Source organism: Oncorhynchus mykiss, chromosome 17, assembly GCF_057628025.1.
Source record: "Oncorhynchus mykiss isolate SJ-2025 chromosome 17, ASM5762802v1, whole genome shotgun sequence".
Lineage (NCBI taxonomy): Eukaryota > Metazoa > Chordata > Actinopteri > Salmoniformes > Salmonidae > Oncorhynchus > Oncorhynchus mykiss.
Window position 1 is genome coordinate 10,122,880 of NC_143038.1, and position 23,639 is coordinate 10,146,518.

A 23,639-nucleotide genomic window follows, 5' to 3' on the forward strand; every position below is an offset into this window, starting at 1 on the left:
CTTGCTCAATTTAGATTTCAAGCACGCATTTCCTACTATGTCCACTCAAATCATTGTTTTCAGTTTCAGTTTGACCTAGTAGAGAGGATTGGGTTCTTTCTGGACTCAGATATGATTTATATGAAGTCAGATGGTTCATCAAGACCTGCCTATATAAAGGGAAATCCCACTGTGTCCACGAAGATGAACAATCTGAACTTTCTCAACGAGGTCAGTTCTCAGTGAAACAGCCACGCTGTATCATTTAGAGGATCTTCCAGTTTCAAGAATTTTCAGAGAAAACATCAACATGGGTGAGCTTTATTCAGCTCTATCATGAATTCTGCATAATATTGTAATTGTAATTTACTAAAACCAGTTAAAAGATCCTGTCATATCTTTCTGTATTTGTAGGATGTGAATTGCCTGTGTGTGTAGTAGAACTCTCTAAACATTGTGTCTGGAATATAAGCCCACAGCAGGGTTTATTGAAAAATAATCATCAATGATTATGTTGTGGTATGAGTTAGTATGCACTCAAATAATAAATAATTGTCTTTATTTTAGCAAATCATTACGGCGACATTAGCAAAGTTGACACTAACGGTGCCTCATGGGCAACAGCAAATGCTGACGGGAAAAGTTCCAGTGGCATGTGGTTTCTGACAACTGTTATATATACAATACCAGTCAAAAGTCTGGACACACCTACCCATTCAAGAGTTTTTCTTTATTTTTTACTATTTTCTACGTTGTAGAATAATAGCGAAGACATCAAAACTATGAAATAACACAAAAAAAGTGTTAAACAAATCAAAACATATTTTATATTTGATATTCTCCAAAGTAGCCACTCTTTTTCTTGATGACAGCTTTGCACACTCTTGGCATTCTCTCAACCAGCATCATGAGGAATGCTTTTCCAACAGTCTGGAAGGAGTTTCCACAAATGCTGAGCACTTGTTGGCTGCTTTTCCTTCACTCTGCTGTCCAACTCATCCCAAACCATTTCAATTGGATTGAGGTTGGGTGATTGTGGAGGCCAGGTAATCTCCTGAGTTGTGCAGTGGTCTAAGGCACTGCATCTCAGTGCTAGAGGCGTCAGTACAGACACCCTGGTTCGAATCCAGGCTGTATCACAACTGGCTGTGATTGGGAGTCCCATAGGGCGGCGCACAATTATCCCAGTGTCGTCTGGGTTGTAGGCCGTCATTGTAAATCAAATCAAATCAAATGTATTTATATAGCCCTTCGTACATCAGCTGATATCTCAAAGTGCTGTACAGAAACCCAGCCTAAAACCCCAAACAGCAAGCAATGCAGGTGTAGAAGCACGGTGGCTAGGAAAAACTCCCTAGAAAGGCCAAAACCTAGGAAGAAACCTAGAGAGGAACCAGGCTATGTGGGGTGGCCAGTCCTCTTCTGGCTGTGCCAGGTGGAGATTATAACAGAACATGGCCAAGATGTTCAAATGTTCATAAATGACCAGCATGGTCAAATAATAATAGGGCAGAACAGTTGAAACTGGAGCAGCAGCACGGTCAGGTGGACTGGGGACAGCAAGGAGTCAGAATAAGAATTTGTTCTTAACTAACTTGCCTAGTTAAATAAAGGTTGAATTTAAAAAGTATATATAATAATCTGAGGCAGCACTCTCCTTGGTCAAATAGCTCTTACACAGCCTGGTGGTGTGTTTTGGGTTATTGTCCTGTTGAAAAACAAATGATAGTCCCACTAAGAGCAAACCACCGCGTGATCGGGAATAATCGCCCCTACGTGGACAAGTACAAGGGCCGTATCACCAATGCAGGGCAAAGGTATGGAGTGGACCCAGCCATCCTCGGTGGTATCATCTCTAGAGTCCAGGGGTGGGACAGGACTGATCAATGGCTCAGGGGACAATGGAAATGTCCATGGGCTAATGCAGGTAATATAAACATTTGCGTGAGAATGAATGTGAGACTCTGGATCAGGGGTTGAAATAACATCATTACAATCATGATTGTATGCAGGTTGTAGAGACGTCATTTGTACACCCGTTATTGTAATCTGGTTGTTGAATTTCAAACGTTTATATTTTTATAAAAACTCCCTAGAAAGGCCAGAACCTAGGAAGAAACCTAGGTCAGCACCTCAGGAGTAAATGTCAGTTGGCTTTTCATAGCCGCTCCTGCTGTCTCTAGGAGAGAGAGAGAGAGAGAGAGAGAGAGAGAGAGAGAGAGAGAGAGAGAGAGAGCATACTTAAATTCACACAGTACACCAGATATAACAGACTGACCCTAGCCCCCTGACACATAAACTACTGCAACATAAATACTGGAGGCTGAGACAGGAGGGGTCAGGAGACACTGTGGCCCCATCCACCGATACCCCCGGACAGGGCCAAACAGGCAGGATATAACCTCACCCACTTTGCCAAAGCACAGCCTCCACACCACTAGAGGGATACCTTCAACCACCAACTTACCATCCTGAGACAAGACCGAGTATAGCCCACAAAGATCTCCGCCACGGCACAACCCAAGGGGGGGTGCCAACCCAGACAGGAAGATCACGTCAGTGACTCAACCCATCAAGTGACGCACCCCTCCTAGGGACGGCATGGAAGAGCACCAGTAAGCCAGTGACTCAGCCCCTGTAATAGGGTTAGAGGCAGAGAATCCCAGTGGAGAGAGAGAAATCGGCCAGGCAGAGACAGCAAGGGCGGTTCGTTGCTCCAGTGCCTTTCCGTTCACCTTCACACTCCTGGGCCAGACTACACTCAATCATAGGACCTACTGAAGAGATGAGTCTTCAATAAAGACCTAAAGGTTGAGACAGAGTCTGCGTCTCTCACATGGGTAGGCAGACCATTCCATAAAAATGGTTCTAGTCAAGATTCTAGCAGCCGTGTTTAGCACTAACTGAAGTTAATTTAGTGCTTTATCCGGGTAGCCGGAAAGTAGAGCATTGCAGTAGTCTAACCTAGAAGTGACAAAAGCATGGATTCATTTTTCTGCATCATTTTTGGACAGAAAGTTTCAGATTTTTGCAATGTTACATAGATGGAAAAAAATCTGTCCTTGAAAAAGGCTTGACTATTCCAATTATGTTGTGGCCAGAGCTTAATATTTCAAAAAGCATGGCTATTAAAGTCTCACTGGCAGTCTGTCATTCCAAGGAAATAGAATCACATCTTCTGTTTTTGAGTTCTGCCATAAACTCCTATTAAATCTTTGGATTACAATTGAATTTTACGTTCATAAACAATAGTTGTAATCTGTAGGATTTTACAGACATTATTATATTGTATTGTTTTTTGCACATGTTCATGCATTCATTTCCAACATTATAGTTCACTTCACTTTCTGATAAAGATCATCATCATGTAATAAGTAATGTAAGGCTTTGCAGTCTAAGGTTTTACAACAATGCTTTACACAATGCATCAAACAAGTGCCTAATAAAACGCATTATAAACCTACAATTGTATTTTATTGACCTCTGATTAAGTAACCATCATTATGATACTTTATAATGCCTCTAGTACAACATAGTTATCTGATTCTGTTTATGGACTATTATTATGATAATACTTTTTAATATGCCTACATATTGGATATAGTTGTCAGAACGTTTCTAAATAAATCGGCAAAGTAGTTGACCTGGACTACATATTGCTGAATGATATTAACAGTTTCCTCAAACTATGTCTGGATATTCAATTTCGGCCAGTAGGCCTAGACATTTGTGTTTTGTCTGATCCCTAAAGATGGCGCTATGCATTTAAAGTGTTTTTTTTATCCACCGTTCAAAGAGAAGAGGCACGCTTTAGTCTACACTTGTCATTATTGCTTTTCGACAGCAGGAGATCGGGGCTGTTTTGTCATTATAATGTAGAAATGGAGCATATATATTGCCATTGAGCATGGACAACTGAGGACATACAACTTCAAGACATGGAAATATTGTCATCTTCACACAGTGAGACTATTCTGCAGATGTGGGCATGCGCACTGCATCAGTTCTACGGGGGACGGGAAGACATCACGGAAAAACTCTCTGTACCCGAACCCCACGCTGAAATTCATTCTTGATTGTAGTGTAGCACGACTACCGACTACCATGTTTGAGACACCGTTGAAGTCAGGGACTACTTGACACCCTGGCGATTTAAGTCGCCGCAAAACCGTATACAATACCGTATGGGAACAGTATGCGGGAAATGGTTGGAGGTTGCTGCGTGTGTTCCGATGAGCGAGGCTGGGCTGAAAATCCTCTTGTATACTGTGATGGGCACGGATGCAGCGTTGCTGTTCACCAGGGTAACTAGCTTGCTATTTTACAATGTAATTACACTATTGGGGGAAGGATGGGGTGGTGCGTGCCTACGTGCGTGTGGGTCTGTATTTATGTGGGAGGGGGTGTTTTCCTTCTGCACGCGTTGACGTGGTGCGACCGCGAGAGGAGACTTATAAAATGACATCAAGCCCTTATGGCGCCGACTAATGCGGTTTTTGTAGAATGGCTTTTATTCGATCCAAAGTTACGCACCGTTAGGAAGCATTTTCTACTACTGGAGCGGCAGACTAGCTGGCCTATCGGGCCTTGCGGATGAATTGTTTCCACAACGATATATCCACCTTCTTTGTTGACATCTTCGTATCTCAGCAATGCAACAACGTATCCACTCAATATGTCCATGAGTTTTGATTTGAATAAGAGCCACTAATTATGATTTAATGTGTAGATATTTACAGTTGTAAGGCTATAACAGTTGTACACACCTTCACAGTATATCCCCCCGTGGCTTTTATTTATTGTGTTATGTAGGAAACATCAGTAACAATATCGTATGTAGCTGACACAAAATACGATCTGAGTTTATAAACTGTTATTAATGTCAGTAAAACCAATATGGCTGCGTTCAAAACACCACCACTCTTTGAAAAAGATGACGTACATCAATAGCCTATCAATAGCCTATCAATATTTGTATAATCTCAGAATATTTGTGACAACAAATCTATAAATCATTGTCACACTTAACTTCATGCCCTGACTATGCCTTCTCTCAATTCAGTTGCCTTGTGGTAAGAGTGTTTGTCCCGAAAAAGTTGGGAATTTGATTCCCGGCCGAGTCATACCAAAGACTGTAAAAATGGGACCTGCTGCATCTCTGCTTGGCACTCAGCATTAAGGAGATAGATTGGGGGTAAAGCCCTGTGATAGACTAGCATCCTGTCCAGGGGGTTAACTTGTACATCAAGCTGCTTCACGCTACAGAAACAGGAGATGGGCTCTTTCAGCTATGTGTCGTTCTGGCTCACACAAGCCAAGGCTACTTACTTTCTCTATGCTTGCTCTCATCAGTAAACAAATAAATAAATACAAATTAAAAGTTGAAGGTATACCAAGAAGTTAGTTAGTTACATAACTAATAAGTTAGGTAACTGTTTTTTGTTCCTTTGTTTGTGTCTCACTCATTTGAGTGGTAGACTAAAGATGTCTGTATTTGTGTCTCTATTTGTGTGTGTGTGTGTGTGTCACAGCGTGCTATGGCATCGTCCAGGTGCCCACTGGACCATGGTTCTGTCGAAAATGTGAGTCTCAGGAGAGAGCTGCCAGAGTGGTGAGTATATATGTCCAGTATATCAATATATTATCCGTATACTCATGTACTGTATGTCTATCAATGTACAGCATATCCCTGCCTGTTGCAGTAATAACACTGGTAGTACATCATGCTATCGAAGCTACTGTGCGTAGTTGGTTATTGTGAGGTGTGCTCTCGTTTCTCATCAGAGATGTGAGCTGTGCCCTCACAAAGATGGCGCCCTCAAGAGGACAGACAGTGGAGGTAATCTACTGGACACAGATTTTCTTTCCTTTATTCTTCATCATCCACTTTCCATCAATCCCGCCATTCTCCACGTTTCCCTTGTCTTACAAATATATGATGTGTTTGTGTTAATGTGTGTGTATGCACGTCAGGGTGTGCTTGTGTGTGTGTGTGTGTGTGTGTGTGTGTGTGTGTGTTTGTGTGTGTATGTGTGTGTGTCTGTATTAATGTGAGCTGTTCTCGCTCCAGGCTGGGCCCATGTGGTTTGTGCACTCTATATTCCCGAGGTGCAGTTTGCCAACGTTCTCACCATGGAGCCTATCGTACTACAGTACGTCCCTCACGACAGATACATCAAGGTATTCTTCACTTGTTCACTTCAACTTTTGATAAGCTTGTTTGTCTTTTGTGAAGAATGTTTTGACCGTCATTTAAAATGCATTTTATAGGCCTATGAAGATTTAATCAATTTGGATATATTGTTTCTTTAGCCAGAGTAAATGGTTGTCCATCTATGTGCCTATCTTTAATATTCCACACCAACGTGTGGGGGCATTTTTGTCCGATTCTGTGATTTGCAAGCAGTCACTAGTATACAATATATTTTTTGCACAGGCAAAGCTTTCATGAGATCATCCAGAGTTTTTCCTAAGCCCTCTCTTTCAAGTCCTCTCTGCAAGTTATCTCTTTTAGAGTTAGCATCTGGATGATCATGTGCCATGTATCCCACCACAGTCTGCATGCTTTTAGGCCTAATGGTCTTGAGTGATCGCTATTGTGGAAAAATCTATATACAGCATATGCCCACCAGACAAGATTTTTTGGAATGAAAGCTTTTATGCGATTGGATTACAGTTCTATTAGAGTCAATGGGATCCTACGTAGACGCTTGCTGCTGTACAATAGTGAGTGCTTGTCTTGTAGTGGTCTCATGTTACAGTGTCAGGGGCAGCTACAGTAAATGGCTTGCACCTTTCTGGTCTGGATTGTCAGAGCCATTCATCCGGATTTGCTGCCCTCCATTCTTAGAGAGCGTTTGACTGGACAATAGCCGTGTCCCAAATAGCACCCTATCCCCTATGGGCGCCTGGTCAAAAGTAGCTATACTACACAGAGAATAGGGAGCCATTTGGGACGCAGGCAATGAGTGAAGGTTCAATAAGCCCCACCACCCTCCCTCCTTTACAGTAGCTCCAGATGCCGTTTCTCTGTTTCCCTTTGGCCCATGATACTTATGGCTCACAAGGGGAGAGGAGGGGTAGATGAGAAGAAAGGTAAGGAGCCCGCTGTTCCTTTGTCCAGCACCTGTTGCTAGGCAGACAGCCAGCCCCCTCTGTCTCTGTCTGGGTAATAGCCGTGGGGGAGCGAGGTGTGGAGGGGGCCAGAATGTTTCATAACAGCCTGCTATCAATGACAGACTAGGGTTGGACTCTGGGCACTGGTGAGGCCCATACAGTTGAACAGTATCACACTGGCTGTGTCCCAAATGGAGCCCTATTCTCTATGTCGTGCACTACTTTTGACCAGAGCCCAGAGTATAGTGCACTACTTTTTAGCCCTATGGGCCCTGGTCAAAGGTAGTGAGTGCGCTCTATAGGGAATAGGATGCCATTTGGGAAACACCTACAGACATCTAGATTTGGCTCGTTCCACCAATTAGCTACCTTTTGAGTAGTCTAACTTTTTATTTCACTTAATTGTATCATTCTGTCATAAAGAGCACATGTTCAACTTAATAGAAAACACTTTTTCCCCATCTCCAGACGGTAAATATATAAATATACTATTGTAAGTATCTATTAGGTGCCAAATAAAGTAACATGGTTGACGACTTCATCTAAAATCAGCCATAAATCTCCTTGTGACGGGGAATAAAAGTTTGTACACAGCAACAGATAGGGGCAATTATATGCTTACATCACTTTAAAAAAAATACATCTCTAGTCTATCTCTGGATAACAGGGTTGACGTGTTATGCTCGACCCACTCAGAAATGTTGGGTTAAGTGGGTTAAAATCTTCATATAAGTCACAGAGGATGCACAGAGAGACATGGGTTAAAATCTTCATATAAGTCACAGAGGATGCACAGAGAGACATGGGTTAAAATCTTCATATAAGTCACAGAGGATGCACAGAGAGACATGGGTTAAAATCTTCATATAAGTCACAGAGGATGCACAGAGAGACATGGGTTAAAATCTTCATATAAGTCACAGAGGATGCACAGAGAGACATGGGTTAAAATCTTCATATAAGTCACAGAGGATGCACAGAGAGACACGGGTTAAAATCTTCATATAAGTCACAGAGGATGCACAGAGAGACATGGGTTAAAATCTTCATATAAGTCACAGAGGATGCACAGAGAGACATGGGTTAAAATCTTCATATAAGTCACAGAGGATGCACAGAGAGACATGGGTTAAAATCTTCATATAAGTCACAGAGGATGCACAGAGAGACATGGGTTAAAATCGTCATATAAGTCACAGAGGATGCACAGAGAGACATGGGTTAAAATCTTCATATAAGTCACAGAGGATGCACAGAGAGACATGGGTTAAAATCTTCATATAAGTCACAGAGGATGCACAGAGAGACATGGGTTAAAATCTTCATATAAGTCACAGAGGATGCACAGAGAGACATGGGTTAAAATCGTCATATAAGTCACAGAGGATGCACAGAGAGACATGTCATATTGCTGAATTTTGGCACTTTAGCAAGTCTTTATTCATATTAAAAATCAGATGCATTGAATGTTCCATGTGGTCTTCATTTACAGTCAAATAACACGCTTTTGAAATGCAATATTTGTGCACAATTCTTACTTAATAAATCAAAGGGATGCAAAAAGCACTCATTTCATGGAATGACCGATTTATCGTCCGTAGCAAAGTCTGCCCTTTACATCTGCGAAGGATTTCAGGTGGACATGACATCTGACGTTGATAAGAGGAGATATGTTCTGGTCAGTCGTCATCCTTTTTCATCTTTCTCCCTCCCCTCTCTTTAGACGTGTTATATCTGTGAGGACCATGGGAGAGAGAGCAAGGCTGCTTGTGGAGCCTGCATGACGTGCAACCGCCAGGGCTGTCGACAAGCCTTCCACGTCACCTGGTGAGTGGTCCGTGTGTGTGTGTGTGTGTGTGTGTGTGTGTGTGTGTGTGTGTGTGTCTGTGTGTGTGTGTGTGTGTGTGTGTGTGTCCTCTCCCATCTGTCTGACTGTCTGACCCTGTGCAGTGCTCAGATGGCTGGCCTGCTGTGTGAGGAGGAGGGCCCTGAGGCTGACAACGTCAAGTACTGTGGCTACTGCAAGCACCATTACATCAAGATGGTAAGAGATGTATTCACGTCTGTTTTCAACTTTCTAGGAGATCTCCAATTCTTCTTTATTTGAATGGAATGAAATATGGAAATGTGTTATAAGAGTGTAGTGTAATAAGAAGACTTTGGAAAGGACTTACAACCTCCTCTTGGATTGGTAACGTCCATTCACATACTGCATTGAGGAAGGCAAGGAGACAGAGCTTTTCAACCCGGCGTGGAGAAATAGCTTCTTCCCCCTAGTTGCCCCTGTAGCTCTAGCTATTGCCCGTCTAGCTATTGCCCGTCTAGCTATTGCCCGTCTAGTTATTGCCCATCTAGCTATTGCCCGTCTAGTTATTGCCCGTCTAGCTATTGCCCATCTAGCTATTGCCCGTCTAGCTATTGCCCGTCTAGCTATTGCCCGTCTAGCTATTGCCCATCTAGCTATTGCCCATCTAGCTATTGCCCATCTAGCTATTGCCCATCTAGCTATTGCCCGTCTAGCTATTGCCCGTCTAGCTATTGCCCGTCTAGTTATTGCCCGTCTAGCTATTGCCCATCTAGCTATTGCCCGTCTAGCTATTGCCCGTCTAGCTATTGCCCATCTAGCTATTGCCCATCTAGCTATTGCCCGTCTAGCTATTGCCCGTCTAGCTATTGCCCATCTAGCTATTGCCCGTCTAGCTATTGCCCGTCTAGCTATTGCCCGTCTAGCTATTGCCCGTCTAGTTATTGCCCGTCTAGCTATTGCCCGTCTAGCTATTGCCCATCTAGCTATTGCCCGTCTAGCTATTGCCCATCTAGCTATTGCCCGTCTAGCTATTGCCCGTCTAGCTATTGCCCATCTAGCTATTGCCCATCTAGCTATTGCCCGTCTAGCTGTACTTGCCTCTGTGACCATTACGGTTGGCAGCAGTGTGACTCTCTGCCTCTCCTCTGCGGGGTCCTGTAGCAGAGGAAGATGCGCTCCAGTGGAGAGAACACAGAACGCAGCTCCTTCGGCCCCTCTAGGGGGCGCTCCACGTCCCCCGCCCAGGACAAACACGGCTCCCACCACCACAGGCTCAGGAAGGTGAGTGTGTGTGTATTGTGTGTGCGCGTACGCGTTCCTGTATTTGCATAAATGCTCAAATCCTCAGCCTTTCCCTTCGGGTTTCATTCAGAGTCACAAGGACAAGATGAGGCAAAAGGAGCGGCATAAAAAGTCATCTGATGGTCTGGGGTCCTCGCTGTCCAGCAGCATGGACAAGGTAAAGCCAACCCCAATATGTACACCCCTAAATGCCCTCGGTCTCTGTCTCTTTCTTTCTAACCTCTCTGTCTCTTTCTTTCTAACCTCTCTGTCTCTTTCTTTCTAACCTCTCTGTCTCTCTCTCTCTCTCTCTCTCTCTCTCTCTCTCTCTCTCTCTCTCTCTCTCTCTCTCTCTCTCTCTCTCTCTCTCTCTCTCTCTCTCTCTCTCTCTCTCTCTCCACCTCCACCCATCCTATCTGTCTCCCTTCATTGTTCTAGTATAACCATTTGGGCTCCTAAATAGTTTGAACTATTGCTTATTGCTAAGTTGATACATTTGAGAAAATGGTTTTATTCAGGTGAGGTCCTTGGTTGATCTCTCTAACAGGACCTTATTGCAATACTTTCTAATGAGCGTAAATGGCTTTAATCTATGACATCAAACCCCTTCTCAATCCATAATGATACACTTTCCCCCGTGGCCTCTCTGTGTTGTTGATTTAGTTGTCGTCGGGTCACCACAGCAACAAGGACAGCGAGGGGAATTCAAAGAGGTTGAGCTCTCACGGCCAGGTGGGACATCGCAGTAAGAAGACAGGAAGCATTGGCAAGAGCTGCTCCTCTTCCTCTTGCTCCTCCAGTCCCTTCAACACGGGTATAAAGCTAATCCTTTATGGGCCAACTAACTGGCCATTTTGTGTCCAAGCAACTTCTCAGTCAGTTCTGTTTGTGAATAACCAACTCTCTAGTGCAGAACTATTTGGTTTGGTATAACTTCACTGTGTTTAGTCTGAACGTGTGTTTTTATAATGGTGTTAGGTATAACTCTACCGTATAGTGTTGTCTGGTTATTGTGCTGTGTTTAGGAATAACTACGGTGTGTATTCCCAGGTGGCGGCTCCCAAGACTTCCTCCCGTTCTCCTCTACCTCTCGTTTGGAGTGCGACCCCGACCGAGGAGCGGACGAGCATGGTGCTGAGGAGCACCGTGACGAGCGGACCAGATGGACAGCGCCTGAGGAAGATGACGAAGAAGAGGAGGAGGAAAAGGAAGAAGAGAAAGAAGAGGAGGAGGAATTGGACAACAGTAAATATCACAACAAGGCCTCTCTGCAGCCCCCGGCCCTGACCCCAGTTGACGGACCTCACGGAGGGTCGTCGCAGGGTCACGAGAGGTCAGAGGGCGAGGCCAACTCCTTTGAGACCAAGGTCACAATCTCCACCTTCGGCTCCATCATGCGCATCACTTCCTCCTCAGGTGGGCTAGGCGGCGGCAGCAGCAAGCTCCGCAAAATCTCCTCCTCCTCTTCCTCGGGGGACTACAAGCTTTCAAAGTCGCTTCTCAAGTCCCCGCACCTAGCCACGCCCCCTATACTGGAGGAGGCCGACCTAGAGGAAGACAAGACCACGCCCCCACCACCGCTGCCAACACACCGGGAGAGGAGGCACCGTGGCAACAAGAAGAGCCGGCACGGACCGGGGCGCCCGCGGGGGAGCAAGAACCGGGAGCGGACGGAGAGGCTAGAGGAGGAGTACCGTCAGCACCATCACCACACGGCTCCTGCTCCACCTCCTTCCCTAACCTCCTCCACCTCGTTCTCCTCGCTCTTCCCCAGCTCCTCCCCCCTCCCCCACACAGCGTACTCCTCCACCCTGCCCACCTCCTCCCTCTCCTCCTCCTCCTTCCCCTCCTCCTCCACTTCCTCTAGCGTCAGTTTCTCCACAGGCCGCGGCTCCGGTGAGTCTCACCAGATCTGTCTGAGTGGGCGTACTCTCTGTGCGGTAGCCCTCTAGCTTCCTGTGTGCGCATGAGTGACTGCAAGCATGCACTTGCATGTGAAAATAATACACAGCATTTCTGTGTATTGTGGCTGTGGATGATGAATGTACACATTATAAGTATGTGTATTTAGAGATGTTCAGGAAGCAAGATACCTCATTTAGAAAATGGCGGCCAGATTTAAGCTTGTACATATTTGCACTACAGAGAAAGAAAAGGATGAAGAAGTGTAACAGATTGAGTAAAAATAAGAGGGAAGAACCCTTGTATGAATACATTTGTTTGCTTATGACATTTTGAACAGAACTAGAAGTGCAGACTGCACATACGTAGTAAATCTTAGGTAGTTAGTGATCTGTGCGTCGTAAAGAGATTTGTTAGATTGTGGTTTTGTGTTGTGTCAACAGAGAGAGCATGTGCGTCAATGGCTGGGTTGACTTCCTGCTTCTGCTCTACTTTGACAAGATATGACCTCAACACTTTTATGTGTGCGGTTGTGTGTGTGTGTGTGTGTGTGTATGTTTGTACATATGTGCATGTGTGTGTTTAATAAATGAATTGCATTTATGAATTAAGTCTGATATTACTCTCTTGGTTAGGAATCTACACCAGCCACAAGGACCCTCTGTCTTTGAGTGGGGGTGTCTGTAACACCCCTCTATCGTTGGGCGGAGGCGTATGTAGCACCACTCTCTCTTCAGGACTCCTGCCATCTCACGTCTCCACGCTGCCACTTCAACCAGTCAACTCTGCCCTCAACACCCAGGTACTCCAGAAATCAACATCATGTCTGCGTTAGAGCCTTACCCATACCCGCGGCATTCAGGCTCTATCCTACCCAGGCCCGATTGCTTCTGCCAAATTTAAGGCCCGGCCCTTGCCGAAATCAGAAATAACTTCCTGCGTTAGTCAATCCGTTAGCTGCTCCTCTCTGTCTGTCACGAGTTCCCTGCTCTGCTCATGGCGGCTCTGAGTCTGGGAGTAGCCATAGCAACGGCTCCGCTTGGGCTACTCTGCTCAATGAAGAGACATGAGAGAGCAGTTAGCTGTTAGATAATTTTCATCGCTCTAAACCCTGCCCGTACCCTAGTTATTGATGAATAAACAGGCCCCACCCGGCCCTAACCCCATGTATAATGTCAGAGCCCGTCGAGCTCGGGTCAGGTAGCAGAGCTTTAGTCTGCTTCCCAAATGGCACCCTATTACCTACATTTGAAGTCGGAAGTTTACATACACCTTAGCCAAATACTTTTAAACTCAGTTTTTTGCACAATTCCTGACATTTAATCCTAGTAAAAATTCCCTTCCCCAGTTAGGATCACCACTTTATTTTAAGAATGTGAAATGTCAGAATAATAGAGAGAATTATTTATTTCAGCCTTTATGTCTTTCATCACATTCCCAGAGGGTCAGAAGTTTACATACACTCACATAGTATTTGGTAGCATTGCCTTTAAATTGTTTAACTTGGGTCAAACGTTTTGGGTAGCCTTCCACAAGCTTCCCACAATAAGTTGGGTGAATTCTGGCCCATTCCTCCTGACAGAACTGGTTTAACTGAGTCAGGTTTGTAGGCCTCCTTGCTCGCACACGCTTTTTCAGTTCTGCCCACACATTTTCTATAGGATTGAGGTCAGGGCTTTGTGATGGCCACTCTAATACCTTGACTTTGTTATCCTTAAGCCATTTTGCCACAACTTTGGAAGTATGCTTGGGGTCATTGTCTATTTGGAAGACCTATTTGCGAACAAGCTTTAACTTCCTGACTGATGTCTTGAGATGTTGCTTCAATATATCCACATAATTTTCCTCGCTAATGATGCCGTCTATTTTGTTTAGTGCACCAGTCCCTCCTGCAGCAAAGCACCCCCACAACATGATGCTGCCACCCCCGTGCTTCACGGTTGGGATGGTGTTCTTTGGCTTGCAAGCCTCTCCCTTTTTCCTCCAAACATAACGATGGTCATCATGGCCAAACAGTTCAATTTTTGTTTAATCGGACCAGAGGACATTTCTCCAAAAAGTATGATCTTTGTCCCCGTGTGCAGTTGCAAACGGTAGTCTGGCTTTTTTATGGCGGTTTTGGAGCAGTGGCTTCTTCCTTGCTGAGCGGCCTTTCAGGTTATGTTGATATAGGACTTATTTTACTGTGGATATAGATACTTTTGTACCTGTTTCCTCCAGCATCTTCACAAGGTCCTTTGCTGATGTTCTGGGATTGATTTGCACTTTTCGCACCAAAGTACGTTCATCTGTAGGAGACAGAACGCGTCTCCTTCCTGAGCGGTATGACGGCTGCGTGGTCCCATGGTGTTTATACTATTGTTTGTACAGAGGAACATGGTACCTTCATGCATTTGGAAATTGCTCCCAAGGATGAACCAGACTTGTGGAGGTCTACAATTTTTTTATGAGGTCTTGGCTGATTTCTTTTGATTTTCCCATAATGTCAAGCAAAGAGGCACTAAGTTTGAAGATAGGCCTTGAAATACATCCACAGGGACACCTCCAATTGACTCAAATGATGTCAATTAGCCTGTCAGAAGATTCTAAAGCCATGACATAATTTTCTGGAATTTTCCAAGCTGTTGAAAGGCTCAGTCAACTTAGTGTATGTAAACTTCTGACCCACTGGAATTGTGATACAGTGAATTATACGTGAAATAATCTGGCTGTAAAAAATTGTTGGAAAAATGTATTGTGTCATGCACAAAGTAGAAACTCTAGTTTCTTAACGTAAAGGAGTCTGAAACTTCAAAGTGGAAATTACAAACTTCATGCGCCTTTTTAAACCTCAAGTACGCTAAGTTAAAAATGTCCTACTTTACAGGAAAGTTCTCCTGCAACAAGGTGATCAAATTAAGATCTTACATCTGTAGTGTACTTTTTAGTGCACTATGCAGGGAATATATAGTGCCATTTTTACTGAGCTTTTTACTGAGCTTATCAACAATATCATGTTACAACCAAAATAGTATCCCAAATGTGTTCAGTTGTAGGGTAAATGAGATCCTAACTTTGTTCTGTGTTAAACACTTGCAGGTGCACCCATGTTCCAGCTCTTCCTACAGCCTCAGCTCCTCTCAGCCATTTAGCAGGATCCTTTCTACTGCCCGTACACTGCCCTCGCTACTGAGCCAAGCCCAGACCTCACTTCAAGGTAACACACACACACAGTCGTTAGTGAGATACTTATGTTTGCTATGAAGTTACAGTGGGGCAAAAAAGTATTTAGTCAGCCACCAATTGTGCAAGTTCTCCCACTTAAGAAGATGAGAGAGGCCTGTAATTTTCATCATAGGTACACTTCAACTATGACAGACAAAGTGAGAAAAATAATCCAGAAAATCACATTGTAGGATTTTCTATGAATTTATTTGCAAATTATGGTGGAAAATAATAAAATAGGTGTTAAGCCTATGTTAAAATTATTAAAAGGCAAACAACGATTGTGATTGTGTTGAATTGTGTTTGGGAAATGAAGATAGACATGGTTTTAAAAGGGTAGTGGTAATATTTAATTTAGTACATAAATGTGTATGCGGCTTAACTCACCCTGTCCCACAGCTCAACTTAACTTACCCTGTCCCACAGCTCAACTTAACTTACCCTGTCCCACAGCTCAACTTAACTTACCCTGTCCCACAGCTCAACTTAACCTACCCTGTCCCACAGCTCAACTTAACTTACCCTGTCCCACAGCTCAACTTAACCTACCCTGTCCCACAGCTCAACTTAACTTACCCTGTCCCACAGCTCAACTTAACTTACCCTGTCCCACAGCTCAACTTAACCTACCCTGTCCCACAGCTCAACTTAACCTACCCTGTCCCACAGCTCAACTTAACTTACCCTGTCCCACAGCTCAACTTAACTTACCCTGTCCCACAGCTCAACTTAACTTACCCTGTCCCACAACTCAACTTAACTTACCCTGTCCCACAGCTCAACTTAACTTACCCTGTCCCACAGCTCAACTTAACTTACCCTGTCCCACAGGTCAACTTAACTTACCCTGTCCCACAACTCAACTTAACTTACCCTGTCCCACAGCTCAACTTAACTTACCCTGTCCCACAGCTCAACTTAACTTACCCTGTCCCACAGCTCAACTTAACTTACCCTGTCCCACAGCTCAACTTAACTTACCCTGTCCCACAGCTCAACTAAGTTGTGCCAAGATACCACTTTTTTTGGACAAGCTATGTTTTCAAAACAGAAAGGCATACTATATTTCCCTTGATGGAGTGATGCTGAATGTAAAAAACGGCTCAACTTACCCCAGTCTCCCCTACTGTAGCTACCTGGTAGTTTATCGGGATTGCTCTCTCTCCTCTCAGAGTCCGAGATGGACGACTGTCGCTTCCCATGTCACGACAACTCGCCACGAGAGAGCCTTTCCTCACAGTAAGTTTCTCTATGACTCACTGTCACTATCAACACAAATCTCTCTCACTGTCACTATCAACACTTTTATCTCTCACTGTCACTATCAACACAAATCTCTCTCACTGTCACTATCAACACTTTTATCTCTCACTGTCACTATCAACACAAATCTCTCTCACTGTCACTATCAACACTTTTATCTCTCACTGTCACTATCAACACTTGTATCTCTCACTGTCACTATCAACACAAATCTCTCTCACTGTCACTATCAAAACTGTTCTCTCTCATTGTCACTATCAATACTATTCTCTCTCACTGTCACTATCAACACTTTTATCTCTCACTGTTACTATCAACACTTTATCTCTCACTGTCACTATCAACACTTTTATCTCTCACTGTCACTATCAACACTGTTCTCTCTCACTGTCACTATCAATACTATTCTCTCTCACTGCCACTATCAACACTTTTATCTCTCACTGTCACTATGAAAATGTCTCTTTCATTGTCACTATCTACACTATTCTCTCTCACTGTCACTATCAACACTTTTATCTCTCACTATCAACACTTTTATCTCTCACTGTCACTATCAACACTTTTATCTCTCACTGTCACTATCAACACTTTTATCTCTCACTGTCACTATCAATACTATTCTCTCTCACTGCCACTATCAACACTTTTATCTCTCACTGTCACTATGAAAATGTACTCTTTCATTGTCACTATCTACACTGTTCTCTCTCACTGTCACTATCAACACTTTTATCTCTCACTGTCACTATCAACACTTTATCTCTCACTGTCACTATCAACACTGTTCTCTCACTGTCACTATCAACACTGTTCTCTCTCACTGTCACTATCAATACTATTCTCTCTCACTGTCACTATCAACACTTTTATCTCTCACTGTCACTATCAATACTATTCTCTCACTGTCACTATCAACACTGTTCTCTCTCACTGTCACTATCAACACTGTTCTCTCTCACTGTCACAATCAATACTATTCTCTCTCACTACCACTATCAACACTATCACTGCCACTATCAACACTATCAACACTGTTCTCTCTCACTGTCACTATCAATACTATTCTCTCTCACTGTCACTATCAACACTTTTATCTCTCACTGTCACTATCAATACTATTCTCTCACTGTCACTATCAACACTGTTCTCTCTCACTGTCACTATCAACACTGTTCTCTCTCACTGTCACAATCAATACTATTTTCTCTCACTGTCACTATCAACACTATTCTCTCTCACTGTCACTATCAACACTGTTCTCTCTCACTGTCACTATCAATACTATTCTCTCTCACTACCACTATCAACACTATCACTGCCACTATCAACACTATCAACACTATTCTCTCACACTATCTCTTTTACTTTTGTATACTTTACCATTCCATTTAATTCTGTCTCTTGTGTACCAACTTCATTCCATTTCAATCTGTTTCCGTTCTCTGTAGCCATATCCCTGTTGATTTACCACTGTTATTCTCTCAGGTCTCCTATGAGCAGTCTGCCCTTACTGTTTGACCAGAGGGAGGGCGTGGGCCCTGGGGTCAGAGGTCGCCCTGAAAACGTCCCTCCATCCAGCTCCCACATAGAGCTCCTCCTGGAGAAGCATGGCAACGGAGAGATGGGAGCCAACAGTAAGTGCAGTGGGTTGTGAAATGATTCACCCCCTTGGCATTTTTCCTATTTTGTTGCCTTACAACCTGGAATTAAAATAGATTTTTGGGGGTTTGTATCATTTGATTTACACAGCATGCCTACCACTTTGAACATGCAAAATATTTTTATTGTGAAATGAAGAAATAAGACAACAAAAAAAGAAAACCTGAGCGTGCATAACTATTCACCACCCCAAAATCAATACTTTGTAGAGCCAGCTTTTACAGCTGCAAGTCTCTTGGGGTATGTCTCTATAAGCTTGGTTCATCTAGCCAACAACTGGGATTGTTGCCCATTCTTCAAGGCAAACTGCTCCAGCTCCTTCAAGTTGGATGGGTTCCGCTGGTGTACAGCAATCTTTAAGTCAGACCACAGATTCTCAATTGGCTTGAGGTCTGGGCTTTGACTTGGCCATTCCAAGACATTTAAATGTTTCCCCTTAAACCACTCGAGTGTTGCTTTAGCAGTATGCTTAGGGTCATTGTCCTGCTGGAAGGTGAACCTCCATCCCAGTCTCAAATCTCTGGAAGACTGAAACAGGTTTCCCTCAAGAATTTCCCTGTATTTAGAGCCACCCATCATTCCTTCAATTCTGACCAGTTTCCCAGTCCCTGCTGATGAAAAACATCCCCACAGCATGATGCTGCCACCACCATGCTTCACTGTGGGGGTGGCGTTCTCGGGATGATGTGAGGTGTTGGGTTTGTGCATTTTAGTCTCATCTGACCAGAGTACCTTCTTCCGTATGTTTGGGGAGTCTCCCACATGCCTTTTGGTGAACAGCAAACATTTATTTCTTTAAGCAATGGCTTTTTTTCTGCCCACTCTTCCGTAAAGCCCAGCTTTGTGGAGTGTATGGCTTAAAGTGGTCATATGAACAGATACTCCCATCTCCGCTGTGGCATTTTGCAGCTCCTTCAGGGTTATCTTTGGTATCTTTGTTGCCTCTCTGATTAATGCCCTCCTTGCCTAGTCCGTGAGATTTGGTGGGCGGCCCTCTCTTGGCAGGTTTGTTGTTGTGCCATATTCTTTCCATTTTTTAATAATGGATTTAATGGTGCTCCGTGGGATGTTCAACATTTTGGATATTTTTTTATAACCCAACCCTGATCTGTACTTCTCCACAACTTTGTCCCTGACCTGTTTGGAGAGCTCGTTGGTCTTCATGATGCCGCTTGCTTGGTGGTGTTTCAGACTCTGGGGCCTTTCAGAACAGGTGTATATATACTGAGATCATGTGACAAATCATGTGATACTTAGATTGCACACATTTTTTGACTTTATTTAACTAATTATGTGACTTCTTAAGGTAATTGGTTGCACCAGATCTTATTTAGAGGCTTCATAGCACAGGGGGTGAATACATATGCACACACCACTTTTCCGTTTGTTCTTTTTTAAATTTCACTTCACCAACTTGGACTTTATTGTGAATGTCCATTACATGAAATCCAAATAAAAATCCAGTTAAATGACAGGTTGTAATGCAACAAAATAGGAAAAACGCCAAGGAGGATGAATACTTTTGCAAAGCACTGTACACCGGGATGCTTTATGGCAGTCTATAATATATCTTCATTCTCTGATAATTTTCAGTCTGTCTTTTTTGGGCGATGTGTCTGCCTTTTTGACACCGTCTGTCATACACACCCGATGTCAACTGTATTTTTGGACTCTTTGAAGAGGAAGTGGATTCTTATCAATCCGAGTCAGTCTGATACACTTGCTTTCAGATCCTTTAAAATGTGCTGTGCTGTTCAGCGATGATCATTAGTGTATCCCTTAGGACCTGTCTTTGCACAAACAGTACTGTGTGACAACAATCAGTATGGAAGCTGTACTAAAAAACGGAAGTGACTCGAATACAGTGCCATACTCTCACTCTCTTATTTTCTCACTTTCTTTCCTACCCCTTTTCCCTGTTTCTTCCCCCCTCTCCCGCCTCCCTCCCCCTTTCCGTCTCTCTCTCTCCTCCAGTTGTAGAGATGCTCCAGTCCCTCCACTCGCTGCAGCAGGAGAACCAGCGTCTCCAGGACCAGATTCTCAGCCTGACGGCCAAGAAGGAGCGGCTGCAGCTGCTCAACGTGGAGCTGGCCTGTCCCTTCCCCCCGCAGGTCCATCACTCCCACCACTCCGCCCAGGGCCTAGTGCCCACCACCACCCACGCCCACATCAGCTTCCTCTCCTCCGCACACGGTCAGACTCAGGAAACCCTCCTCATCCTCCACTCCTCATTCACCTCCTCTCAGAAGCTTTCTATCCTCCTTACCTCATTCGTTCTTAGAGTTAGTTTGCTAGTCTGAAAGGAGTGCCACCATCCCCAAACACAAACCTTGTTTTTGTCATTATAATCTGGACAGTCGTGTGTTGTGTTTTTGTAGTTGGTTCCCTGTCCCTGTATCTATATCCCTGTGTGTGTACTTCTCTTGTCCATATAGACCCCCTCAGCACCAATAAGAGTCCCCTGTCTAAAAGCTGCTTCCTGAATGATACCTCCTTCATCACCTCATCCGAGGTGAGAACCCCTTTGTGCTCACCATACCTTACTTAGTACCGGCCAACACCTGAACCCACTGTGTAGTTACTTACACAACACTCTTACCCTTTATCCCAAACTGTAGCATTAAAGGTGACATCTGAGTTTCATTTCCAATCAATGGTGCCGCTTCTACTTGTTTGTACATTGAGTAGCAACGGTCATCTAAATGGTTTAAAAGGTTTTTAAAACTATTCTAATAAATGCAACAGAAGGACAATGGATGAAGATACTTTTAGAATGTTTATAATCCATCAGATATTGACTGAGTTCTAGCACGTAAAACATCTTACTGGCACGGAAAAATAAGGAGTTTAGGGATTTAGGTGGGAATTCAGGTATTCAATTTATTGTGAAATTGTATTTTTGTTATTAGAATGCACTCACATATAAATGTTCTTATTGTATTAGGTATTTTGGGGGGTATTTTGTGTTAAAATAAAGACAATTCTATGTGCATCGTTTGCATAAATACACCAGGTTTATTTGCATATGAGTAAATTAACATAAAGGGGTGGCACACGGCAGCATCCCCCAAACCCTACCTCTGTCTACCCTATCTGCACTCACCTGCGCTGACTAGACTGCCCCATTAATTACTGTTGTTCTCACGTTCACTTGCATAATTCAACAAGTGTGTCAATAGCAGGATACCCTCAGATAAAAATCAACATGCTTGTCTCTAGATTTACACCTACACTATCTAAACATACTTTGCATTTTTTTTGCGAGATCAAACATAATATCACTTTAATCCAAGTGTTCATTTTCGAAAGTTGCTTTTGTTGGGTTCTGAGAATATGAAAATATACTTATTTGTGTCACTGATGGAGTGCTGAGGTTTAGAGGGTCTACACCAGAAGTTAAGGGTTATAGGAGGAAGGTATATAGTGTGTGCAACTAACCTTGGAATGTGTTGAGTGCAGGGAAGTGATTACATGTGGCAGGCATTGATAAGGGGAGAGAGCCATGGATTGGTGATGGAGGGGGGGGTTGAGGTCAGGTCACCTTAAGGGAGAAATAAAAGTTTATGGCCTGTATCACTAGTGTCCTGCCTAGCAGTAAAGAACAATGTTTGTACAGATGGCTAGGAGGTGACTCAGCCTATGAGGAACGGTTAAATATCAGTGCTTGTGTGAAAATGTGTTTGTCTAATGCAGCTGTATTGATCCTCTGGGAAGAATTCAACTTAAGCTTTCACAGTGTCCGTTGAGTGTTTTACTCTGAGAATTAGAACCTAACGCATCTCATTTGTAAACATGTCAACTGTATTACTTTTTAAAATTCCACAAAAAAGTGAACGCCCATTGAAATCAAGTTATCTTTCTTGTGATTTAAATGTCAAGATGGTGCGTTATATCCCTAACGAAGTTTTAGCGTTTTTTTATAGAATCAGTGTAAAGACAATTTATTCCATTGAGCCCATTTTAGCCATTACCAGAGTGTGTTTGACAGGTTGTTATAAACGTTTCCACGGTCGTAACGTTAAGCAAGAGTATGAAAGAGTCGCAGGAATAAAATGAAAGCAATTCATCCAGCGAGATTTAAGTGACAAGTGGATTTTCATCCCTCAAACACAGGAAATAGATGACTGAAAAAGACAGATCTTCAGGTGGGCGCGAGATGCGTGTTATTACATTGAGGGAATGTTAATATATGAACTATGGGGAAATTAAACTTACAGATTGCACCTGTAAATGAACCATAACTGTCCCATTAGTTTTACCCTGTGTTTTTATCATCCGACTCTAGGAGCTCCACTCTGGTAGTCCCTCCCGCAGTAGCTCCTCCCTCTCCTTCCAGAGCACTCCACCCCCTCAGCAGAGCCCCGCCTCCTTTGGCCAGCCCTTGCTGAACGGGCTGGGTGGGCGGGTTTTGACTGACAGCCTGGGGGGCCTCAGTCAGGCCAGCAGTTCCATGTTGGGCGGGCTCATGGCCTCCCAAGCAGGAAGTCCCCAGCTGAACATGAACGGCATGCAGGGCAGCCTGAACGGGGTGATCCAGTCACCTGTCCAGAACGGCCCCCAGCCCACCCTACCGGCCCTGCGGCCCCAGCCTCCTCCTTTGGGCCTACAAGCACTGGCACAGGGCCTGCAGCTCCCCAAGAGCATGAGTCCGTGAGTACCTCCTCAATGTCTGATCACCAGAAAAGTATAATGATTGGTGATAGTGTTGGTTGATTGTTTTGTGAGGATGTTGTTGGTTGATTGCTGTTGATCAGTTGTTGTTGTGGTTGTGATAGCCACGGCCACTATTTTTGTGACAATGATACATTTTTATATAGTCTGATAGTGACAGACAGTTGATTTCTTGTTGTTACTGGCTGTGCTGACTGATTCTGGTCTAGACTGTTACTGTCATTTATTTTTGTTGTGACTAATGGGTTGGCTGGGCTGAGTGTTGTTTGGACTGGAAGTGTACCATGATGAGTAATATTTAACATGGTTGTATTTCAGGTCTTCTCTCCTGTCTGAGCAGCAGAAGCAGCTCCTTCTCCAGCAGAACTTTACTCCAGTAATGACTCTACCATGCCCTACAAACACACTCAGACATGCAAACACTTGCAGTACACGCACGCTCGTGATCTTTGGTAACGCAATACAACACAACCGTGATAAGATGGTTATCATATGAAGTTAAGATAAAACTGAAACAGTATTAATGGATAGATTGCCATGACCGAAATAAGAGATACATTATTAAAATATAGCTGCGAGCAGCAATGAACGGGGTTCACAAAGCAAGCACTCAAATCATGTCATCTTCCTTTATGGGCAATCAAGATTCTAAATACTACATCTGGAGTGAATCTGACGTGTGGTTCACGAGGAAAATATGATTCTGAGCATTAGTGTTACATATGCAAAGAATGAGTTGTTATTAATATTTTCC

At 43.7% G+C, this 23,639-nt stretch overlaps 1 protein-coding gene across 2 annotated transcripts in view; it reads left to right on the forward strand.

Moving 5' to 3' along the window:
• Positions 1-3,701: 3,701 nt before the first annotated feature.
• Positions 3,702-23,639, forward strand: part of LOC110495131 (protein AF-17) — a 31,202-nt gene continuing 11,264 nt past the window's right edge. For both annotated transcript variants that reach the window (XM_036949624.2, XM_090204758.1), the window contains exons 1-18: positions 3,702-4,283; positions 5,511-5,590; positions 5,764-5,818; positions 6,050-6,159; positions 8,819-8,922; positions 9,046-9,139; positions 10,064-10,183; positions 10,275-10,361; positions 10,847-10,997; positions 11,234-12,079; positions 12,721-12,887; positions 15,164-15,281; positions 16,462-16,528; positions 18,041-18,189; positions 20,189-20,407; positions 20,650-20,726; positions 22,500-22,864; positions 23,204-23,261. In XM_036949624.2, the coding sequence (XP_036805519.2) occupies positions 4,175-4,283; positions 5,511-5,590; positions 5,764-5,818; positions 6,050-6,159; positions 8,819-8,922; positions 9,046-9,139; positions 10,064-10,183; positions 10,275-10,361; positions 10,847-10,997; positions 11,234-12,079; positions 12,721-12,887; positions 15,164-15,281; positions 16,462-16,528; positions 18,041-18,189; positions 20,189-20,407; positions 20,650-20,726; positions 22,500-22,864; positions 23,204-23,261 (2,976 nt within the window). In that variant the 5' untranslated portion in view covers positions 3,702-4,174. The remainder of the gene's footprint in view (positions 4,284-5,510; positions 5,591-5,763; positions 5,819-6,049; positions 6,160-8,818; positions 8,923-9,045; positions 9,140-10,063; positions 10,184-10,274; positions 10,362-10,846; positions 10,998-11,233; positions 12,080-12,720; positions 12,888-15,163; positions 15,282-16,461; positions 16,529-18,040; positions 18,190-20,188; positions 20,408-20,649; positions 20,727-22,499; positions 22,865-23,203; positions 23,262-23,639) is intronic.